The sequence below is a fragment of the Arachis ipaensis genome, chromosome B07 (genome assembly GCF_000816755.2).
Source record: "Arachis ipaensis cultivar K30076 chromosome B07, Araip1.1, whole genome shotgun sequence".
NCBI lineage: Eukaryota > Viridiplantae > Streptophyta > Magnoliopsida > Fabales > Fabaceae > Arachis > Arachis ipaensis.
The window spans coordinates 9,796,052-9,806,382 of NC_029791.2; the positions used below are offsets into that span (position 1 = coordinate 9,796,052).

Sequence of the window (10,331 nt, forward strand, 5' to 3'; positions counted from 1 at the left end):
ATTATCACCAGAAAATTCCTTTAGAAAAACCATCCGTGGCCATAAACATTGTTAAATGGATTATTGTGGCATGAAAATCAAAAAAAGCATCCACCATTATTTTGGTTAGAATTTGAATGAAAAGGACGATTTCCTGCGCCGTTGCAGCAGCTGCTGTTTCCCCCGAAACCATTCCAATTACTTACATGGTAGAGAAATAGACCATTATATCCTTGTTGGTGTTGGTATGATGGATACCAAATAAGGGCATTCTGGTCACCAAATTCTCTAGTAACGTCAAAAGGGTTGCACTGGTAGTAAAGGCTATGTTGGAAAAGGTACTCATACTTCCATGAGTAGGGTATGATCTAATAATTTCGAAATTTATTCTTGTACCTTTATTTAACAATGGATTTTGCTTAATTGTGGAATCTACAAATGTAGTTTTTTTTGTAGAAAGATAATTTTTTTTATTTTAACTAACATATTAAGGTTTTAAAGAATTAATATAGATCTCTTTAGTGTAAGACACGCGATTATGTCCTCTATTTATTACAAAGAAATAAAAAAACTATTATAACTCTAACAGTTAAAATTTTAATAAAAAAAAGAGTAAAGGACAAATTCGTCCCTGATCTTTTTTTTCGCGGACATTTTCGTCCCCGAGAATTGGAAAATACATTCATGTCCCTGACCCTCCGAAAAAGTGGACATATTTACCCTTCCGTTAGAGTCGCTCCATTTGGCCTGACGGAAAACGGTGACATGGCTCCCGTGGCACTGACCTGGCCGTTACGGGCTGCCACGTAGGATGGACGTTTGAAAAGAGGACGTATTAGTCCTAGGAACCCAAACGTCACCGTTTCTTCCTCACGCCTCCAAACAAACTTTAATCCCCTTTTGCATTTTCAACCATTATTCCAGATTTCAGATGATGAACAGAGCAATTCAGCGACATATTCACCAACAACAGAGCACAAATTCAATTTCACAGGCTCAGTTCACAATTCAACCATTCCAGATTGTGCAATTTATGAAGAATCAGCAACTTACAAAAAATTACATATGGAGGAAACGGCTCTGGCCGAGGAGGAAGTTGCCATCCAGGACGGTGGAGGGGTTGAATCTTCCATCGCAGCAAGTGGCGCTAGCGAAGCTGCAATTCTACATCGAGGGCTGGATCCTGAGCGGCGAGGAAAATTGGTCTTGGCTTTTGGTCCCTGGAGTGTTCTTGCGGCGGCGTCCTCGGTGGAATCGAAGGTTCCGCCGCCGTAACCGCCGTCGTGGGTTTCAGAGTCGCAACTCCTCTGCCTCTTCCCATGGTGATGGATTTAGTTTTCAATATAAAAAAGAGTAATTTGGTGATGTTTAAGGAACAGAGCGGAACTCAAATTGGGAAATGATGAAAAGAATCAAGCTTTGAAATCAAATAAGCATTTCAGTGTGTGAAATTTTGATGGGTCGTTCACACTGATTTCCAAGAAAGAAAGAGAGAGAAAGAAAGAAAAGCAACACATTCTTCTTCTTCTTCTTCTTCTTCTTCTTCTTCTTCTTCTTCTTCTTCTTCTTCTTCTTCTTCTTCTTCTTCTTCTTCTTTGTTCTTTGAATCTTTGTCTTTGTTGTTGGGTGTGGTGTGGAGGGTGCACATGGGGAGGGGAGTAGAGTATGTTAGGGTAAGCGAGGGAGTGGAAAGGGATGGGGATAGGGCAAGGAGAGGAGGGGCAGCGTAGGTGGTGGTGGAAGAGGGAGTCGGGGAGAAATATGTCCTGTTTTGAAATGACATCATTTTGGGGTGGGAGGACTAATATGTCCTGTTTTGAAAAGCTACATGTTTTGGTGTGAGAGGACTAATATGTCCTGTTTTAAAAAGTTACATGCCACGTGTGCTCCCGTAACGGCCAGGTCAGTGCCACGGGAGCCACGTCAGCGTTTTCCGTTGAGCCCAACGGAGTCACTTTAACGGGGGATAAATTTGTCCGTATTTTAGAAGGGTCAGGGACATGAATGTATTTTCTAATCCTTGGGACGAAAATGTCCGCAGAAAAAAAGGTCAGTGATGGATTAGTCCTTTACTCTAAAAAAAATTATAAGATATCTCTACCATATGATTCATATCTATTATTTCATATCTAAAAGAAATTTTTGTGTAAAATGGTATATAGAGATTTAGGAAAAAAAATAATTCATGTTATCACGGTCCAAAATTTAAAATTTGAGCAAAAAAACATGAGATTTTTACATATATGATGCATGCATCTCGAGTTATTTTTTTCAAAATAATAGTTGACACCAAAATATCAAATCATTCAAAACATCCAAGGCTAATACAACATTAATTAAGAAAGATAAAGCGAGCTCACCACCATGACAAGATGTAGAAGCCACACTCTAAGCTGCAGTCGTAACTTTAGCCTAATTTGCAACAATCTTCAGTGAAGTTTGATTTTTCAAAGTCTCTTGAAGAACTAAAAGAATTTCTTCTATCTCTTTATTATTTTCACAACTTTGACCAATCGTATTCCCCCATTTGGTGATGCTGTCATTATTTTTAATTGTCTTTAAAACTCTAGAAAGAGTTTCGGCTCATTCTTTTTCAGCATTTAATCGATCCACAAGTGAATCATTCTTTTTAATGAGATTATGCATGTCCATCTTAGACATTCCCTCCATGATGTAACCTAGGAACTGATTATTACCTTGGGGTTGTTGTTCGTTTGAGAGAGCCATTTTTATCGTCTTTAATAAAAAATCACTATAGTAATAGGCTTTTCCACTAGAAGAACATATTATCAAATCAACAACGGCATCACATAAAGATTTCATTTTATTAGCCATTTTCATGATGCCATTTTTCTCTTTATAAAAACAATTTGACAACGTTTTTATTCTCAATCCGCTTTATCTTTATCTTTTGTCTCCCTTTATTTTTTTTTATCATTTCACCACCATTCTCCGTTTTCAAAACAAGAGATTAGTAGTAGCTTAGTGTATATGATGTGAGTAGTATAGAGTATTGTGTAATAATATAGACTAATGTATTTCATTAGGTTTATATAGACTAATAAATATTTAGGATATTTAATTTATGTTTACTTTTTCTATTATTTGTTTCTTTCAGATAATTTGTTATCGTTTGATCTTTTACTTTCTAATAAGAACTACACACACAGATATCATATACTAATATAGGACAATATTTATAATAGCAAACCTAATATATCTATATTTTTCCAAGGTTCAACAATTGGAAAACAAACATTGAATTAAATTGAATCAATACGCCAGTAACATAAACCCATAATCAATACAAATAATATAAAAATTTATTAGACATGGATATTAACTTTATTTAGAACAAAGTCATGTAAATTTATAGCAGATCAATGCATTTAAATTGTTATTATCGCCAAAAATTCCTTTAGAAAACCCAATATTTATGATAGCAAACCATTATATATATCTATTTTTTCAAGGTTCGACAATTGAAAAACAAACATTGAATTGAATTGAACCAATAGGCTAGTAACATAAACCCATGATCAATACAATTAATATAAAAAATCATCACATTTGATATTAACTTTATTTAGAACATAGTCATATAAATTTATAACAGATCAATGCATTTATATTGTTATTATGGCCAAAAAATTACATTAGAAGAATCCTCTACGGCTATAACCATTGTTAAATGGATTATTGTGGTATGGAAAACCAAAAAAGTCTCCACCATTGTTATGGTTAGAATTTGAATGGTAAAGATAATTTCCAGTGTGGTCGCCACCACTGCTTCTCCCAACACCATTCATGTTACTTGCATCATAGAGAAATAGATCATTATATCCTTGTTGGTGTTGGTATGATGGATACAAAATAAGGGCATTCTGGTTACCAAATCCTCTCGTAGCATCAAAAGGGTTGACACCGGTAGCAAAGGCTATGTTAAAAAAAGTACTCATACTTCCATGAGTAAGGTATGGTCCAATAACTCCAGGATTAACTTGAACCATGGTTTGATCTATTTGAAAAACAATAAAAACAAGTCACATTGAAAAATTGAACAATTATTATTAAGATAAAATTGGCCAACAAGATTAACTTTGTTTAATAATAAAATTTATCAAATTTCTTAAATAATATACAAGTTTATTTATTCTTGTACCTTTATTTAACAATAGATTTTGCTTAATTGTAGAATCTACAAATGCAGATGTTTTTTAATAGAAAGATAAAATTTTGATATTTTAACTAACAACTTAAGGTTTTAAAGAATTTATATTGATCTCTTTAGTGTATGACACTCGATTATGTCCTTTATCTATACAAAAAATAAAAAATAATTATAACTCTAAAAGTTAAAATTTTAATAAAAAAAATATAAGAGATCTCTACTATATGATCCATATCTATTATTTCATAGCTAAAAGAAATTTTTGTATAAAATGGTATATGGAGATTTTGGAAAAAAAATTTCTTGTTATCACTCTAAAATTTAAATTTTGAGCAAAAATCATGAGATCTTTACGTATACGATGCAAGTATCTATTTTCAGTTTTTTTTTTTAAATGATAGTTGAAACCAAAATCAAATCATTCAAAATATTCAAAGTTAATATAACATTAATTAACAAAGACAAAAAAAGCTTACTATCGTGATAAAATGTAGGTGCCACACTCTCAACTGCAGTCGTAATTGCAGCCTGATTTGCAACAATTTTGAGTGAAATTTGATTTTTTCAAAGTCTGCTAGAGAACTACAAGAATTTTTTTCATTTCTTTATTTTTTTTCACAACTTTGACCAATCGTATCCCACCAATTGGTGGTGCTGTTATCATTTTTAATTGTCTTTAAAGAGTTAGAAAGAGTTTCAGCTCGTTCTTTTTAACGAGATTCTGCATGTCCATCCTAGACATTTCCTCCATGATGTAATCAAGGAACTGATTACCACTTTGAGGTTGTTGTTCATTTGAGAGAGCCATTTTTATTGTCTTTATTAACGAAAAATCGCCATAGTAATAGTCTTTTCCACTTGAAGAATACATGATCAAATCAACACCAGCATCACATAAAGATTTTATGTTATTTTCAGTAAGTCGTCTTTTCTCTTTGTAAAAGCGATTTGACAATTTTTTTTTATTCTCAATCCTCTTTATCTCTCTATTTTGTTTCCCTTTAGTTTTTTTGATCATTTCACCACCATTCTCCATTTTCAAAACAAGAGATTAGTAGTAACTTAGTGTATATGATGTGAGTAGTATAGAATATATATTGTGTAATGATGAAAACTAATGTGTTTCATTATGTTCATATAGACTAATAAATATTTAAGATATTTAATTTCTATTTTACTTTTTGTATTATTTGTTTCTCAGATAATTTATTATCATTTGATCTTTAACTTTCTGATAAGAACTACGTACACATATATCGAATACTAATATATGATAATAAAACCAGGGGTTAAAAAGTCTATAATACAAAATTTAAGTGAGAAATATTCTTTTCGAAAATATATTAACATTTCTATATTTTCAATCTTTCTCTTACATAGAGAAAAAAAAGGAAAAGGATTCTCTTAAATTTTTTGTTTTAATTGTTTAATAAAGTGTAATTTGTCATCTTACGTTTTTTAAGTGGAATCAAGAAAAAATATGTGAAAAAAATATTAAATGGTAAAAATTAAATGATATTTTACTAAACAATTATAGAAAGTTTTGAGAGAATCCACTCTAAAAGAGGAGTATATTTAATTAGTTATTTTTTTATTTTTTATTTTGCCAAGAACATAAGAAAAAGTGAGATTTCTTTGCAAGACCGAAACAATACAATTAGGTAAGCAATAAAATTCAATCTTTATTGAACCAACAAAATTTAAAATCCATTTAAATAAATGTAAGAAATATATCTTTAGATTTAGTGTCTCGTATTTTCTCTCTCTTACATTTAAAATACAAAACCAATCTCTCTAAAAATAAATGTATTTAAATTTAAAACAAAATATAATTCAAACAAGAGTAAATTACTATTTTACTTTCTAATGTATGGGTTAAGACCGAATTTTATCCCTAGCGTTCTATTTTTATTCCCAAACACTTTATTTTGTCTTATTTTAATCTTCTAGTCAAAATTAAAATTTTTTCTTCCAAAAATACCCTTTTCACCTCTATTTTTATCTCTTTTTTTTCTTATAGTTCTGTTATTTTTGCTCATAGATCACTATAATAACTACTATGAACAATTATGATTTTGTCGTTATTTAGAAGAAAATCATAATGAAAGAAAGGATATTTTTAAAGAAAAAATTTTAATTTTGACTAGAGGATTAAAAGAGGACGAAATAAAACAATTGAGATAAAAAAATAGAACGTTTCAAACATAAAGACAAAATTAAGACTTAACACAAACGTTAGCGACTAAATCAATACTTTACTCTTTAAACAAAAATAACAAATCCTAAATTCCAAAATATAAATATTAATTCCTAAAACTTAACAATCGAAATATTTAAATTAAAAAAAAAACAATTTGAATAAAAATAACAAATCTTAAATTCTAAACTTTAAACACTAAAAATTAAATCATAAACCCGAAATTCTAAACCTAAATCCTATATCTTATATTCTTTTTATTCTAACATTTTACTTTTTGATACTGTGTGGTTGAACAACGACGACAACAATAACAATGATAATGATGATGATGATGATGATGATGATGATATGATTTCTAATTATTAATTCTATCCACTGTAATTAGTTGACCCATTTAATGAAACAAAGTTAAGACTTCATTATAGTGCATGATTTCTTATGTAGGAACAATCTCTTTATCACATACGTATAATACATAATAGGACACACAACTCTTGTTTACGAGTGGTTGGTTCATTAGTTTGGATTTAATCAATCACTATAAAAAAATTATTTTTATTGATAAATTTTTAGTGGCAATTACATAATACCACTATATATTTTATTTAATTTTTATTTTTGTGGCAATTATAAATTTGTCGTTATTACTATATGTTATAATAACAATTATAAGCTTTTTACGGCTATTAAAATGGTCTTTACTGACAATTATATAATTATTGTTAAAACATTTTAGCGATAGAATATAAGACGGTTAATGTCTAATTGCCGATAGATATATTAACGACTATTTTATTGCCGCTAAAAATAAAATAAATTACCGCAAAAAATAATTTTTCTAGTAGTACAAGTGTCGGAAATTTAAATTTCTTAAGAGATTAGTTTTTAACCTACTAAAATAAAAGATATTGTAAGAAGATATATATAAAAAAGATACAACATAACATATCTAATTTAGCACAATATTTATAATAGCAAACTATAATATATATCTATTTTTCCAAGGTTCAACAATTGAAAAACAAACATTGAATTGAATTGAACCAATATGCTAGTAACATAAACCCATGATCAATACAAATAATATAAAAAATCATCACAATGATGTTAACTTTATTTAGAACATAGTCATATAAATTTATAACAAATCAATGCATTTATATTTTTATTATCGCCAAAAAATTCCATTAGAAGAATCCTCCGCGGCCATAACCATTGTTAAAAGGATTATTGTGGTATGGAAAACCAAAAAAGCCTCTACCATTGTTATAGTTATAATTTGAATGGTAGAGATAATTTTCAGTGTCGTCGCCGCCACTGCTTCTCCCAACACCATTCCTGTTACTTGCATCATAGAGAAATAGATCATTATATCTTTGTTGGTGTTGGTATGATGGATACCAAACAGGGGTATTCTGGTTACCAAATCCTCTCGTAGCGTCAAAAGGGTTGACACCAGTAGCAAAGGCAATGTTGGAAAAAGTACTCATACTTCCATGAGTAGGGTATGGTCCAATAACTCCAGAATTAACTTGAATCATGGTTTGATCTATTTGAAAAACAATTAAAACAAGTCATATTAAAAAATTAAAAATTTATTATTAAGATAAAATTGGCCAACAAGATTAACTTTGTTTAATAATAAAATTTATCAAATTTGTTAAATAATATACGAATTTATTTATTTTTGTACCTTTATTTAACAATGAATTTTGCTTAATTGTAGAATCTATAAATGCAAATATTTTTTTAATAGAAAATTAAAATTTTGATATTTTAACTAACAATTTAAGGTTTTAAAGGATTTATATAGATCTCTTTAGTGTATGACACTCGATTATGTCCTTTATCTATACAAAAAATAAAAATTTATTATAACTCTAAAAGTTAAAATTTTAATAAAAAAATATAAGAGATCTCTACTATACGATTCATATCTATTATTTCATAGCCAAAAGAAATTTTTGTATAAAATGGTATATGGAGATTTTGGGTAAAAAAATTTATTGTTATCACTCTAAAATTTGAATTTTGAGCAAAAATCATGAGATCTTTACGTATACGATGCAAGTGTCTATTTCCAGTTTTTTTTTTTAAATGATAGTTGAAACCAAAATCAAATCATTCAAAATATCCAAAGTTAATATAACATTAATTAAGAAAGACAGAGAAAGCTTACCACTGCGATAAAATGTAGGTACCACACTCTTAGCTGCAGTCGTAACTGTAGCCTGATTTGCAACAATTTTGAGTGAAATTTGATTTTTCAAAGTCTGCTGGAGAGCTACAAGAATTTTTTCCATCTCTTTATTTTTGCCACAACTTTGACCAATCATATCCCACCAGTTGGTGGTGCTGTTGTCAGTTTTAATTGTCTTTAAAATGTTAGAAAGAGTTTCAGCTCGTTCTTTCTCAGCATTTAATCGATCCACAAGTGAATCGTTCTTTTTAACGAGATTCTGCATGTCCTTCCTAGACATTTCCTCCATGATATAACCAAGGAGCTGATTACTACCTTGAGGTTGTTGTTCGTTTGAGAGAGCCATTTTTATTGTCTTTAATGAAGAATCGCCATAGTAATAGGCTTTTCCACTTGAAGAATATATGATCAAATCAACACCAGCATCACATAAAGATTTTATTTCATTCGCCTTTTTCAGTAAACCGTCTTTTCTCTTTGTAAAAGCGATTTGACAATTTTTTTTATTCTCAATCCTCTTTATCTCTCGCTTTTGTCTACCTTTAGTTTTCTTGATCATTTCACCACCATTCTCCATTTTCAAAACAAGAGATTAGTAGTAACTTAGTGTATGTGATGTGAGTAGTATAGAGTATATATTGTGTAATGATGAAGACTAATGTATTTCATTATGTTTATATAGACTAATAAATATTTAGGATATTTAATTTCTATTTTACTTTTTGCATTATTTGTTTCTCTCAGATAATTTATTATCGTTTGATCTTTGACTTTCTAATAAAAATTACGCACACAAATATCAGATACCAATATATGGTGATAAAACCAGGGATTAAAAAGTCTATAATACATAATTTAAGTGAGAAATATTCTTTTAAAAATATATTAACATTTCTATATTTTTAATCTTTCTCTTATATAGAGAAAAAAAAAAGAAAAATAGATTCTCTCAATTTGTAAAAATTTTGAGAGTATCAACTCTAAAAGAGGAGTATATTTAATTAGTTATCTTTTTATATTTTTATTTTGCTAAGAATATAAGAGAAAGTGAGATTTCTTTGCAAGACTGAAATAATACAATTAGAAAATCCATTTAAATAAATGTGAGAAATATATCTTTAGATTTAGTGTCTCATATTTTCTCTCTCTTACATTTAAAATATTAAAATATTAATGACATTTTACTAAATAATTAAGGAAAAAATTGAGAGAATCCACTCTATAAAAAGAGTATATTTGATTAGTTATTTTTTTATTTTTTTATTTTGACAAGAACATAAGAGAAAGTGAAATTTCTTTACAAGACGGAAACAATACAATTAGGTAAGTAATAAAATTCAATCTTTATTCAACCAACAAAATTTAAAATCCATTTAAATAAATGTGTGAAACATATCTTTAAATTTAGTGTCTCATATTTTCTCTCTCTTACATTTAAAATACAAACCAAACTTTCTAAAAATAAATGTATTTAAATTTAAAATAAAATATAATCCAAACAAGAGTAAAATACTGTTTTACTTTCTAATGTATGGGTTAAGACCGAATTTTATTCCTAACGTTCTATTTTTATCTCCAAACATTTTATTTTGTCATATTTTAGTCTTCTGGTCAAATTAAAGTTTTTCTTCTAAGAATACCCTTTTTACCTCTATTTTTAGCTTTTTTTTGTCTTATAATTCTATCATTTTTGCTCATAGATCACTATAACAGCTACTATGAACAATTATGATTTTTGTCGTTATTTAAAAGAAAATCATAATGAAAGAAAGGATATTTTT

At 29.0% G+C, this 10,331-nt stretch overlaps 1 protein-coding gene across 1 annotated transcript; it reads right to left on the minus strand.

Moving 5' to 3' along the window:
• On the minus strand, positions 7,538-9,127 carry LOC107606652 (agamous-like MADS-box protein AGL28). The gene is made up of 2 exons (XM_016308692.1): positions 8,530-9,127; positions 7,538-7,899 (listed from the first exon to the last, which is right to left on the minus strand). The coding sequence occupies exons 1-2, from the start codon at positions 9,125-9,127 to the stop codon at positions 7,538-7,540; spliced, it is 960 nt and encodes a 319-aa protein (XP_016164178.1).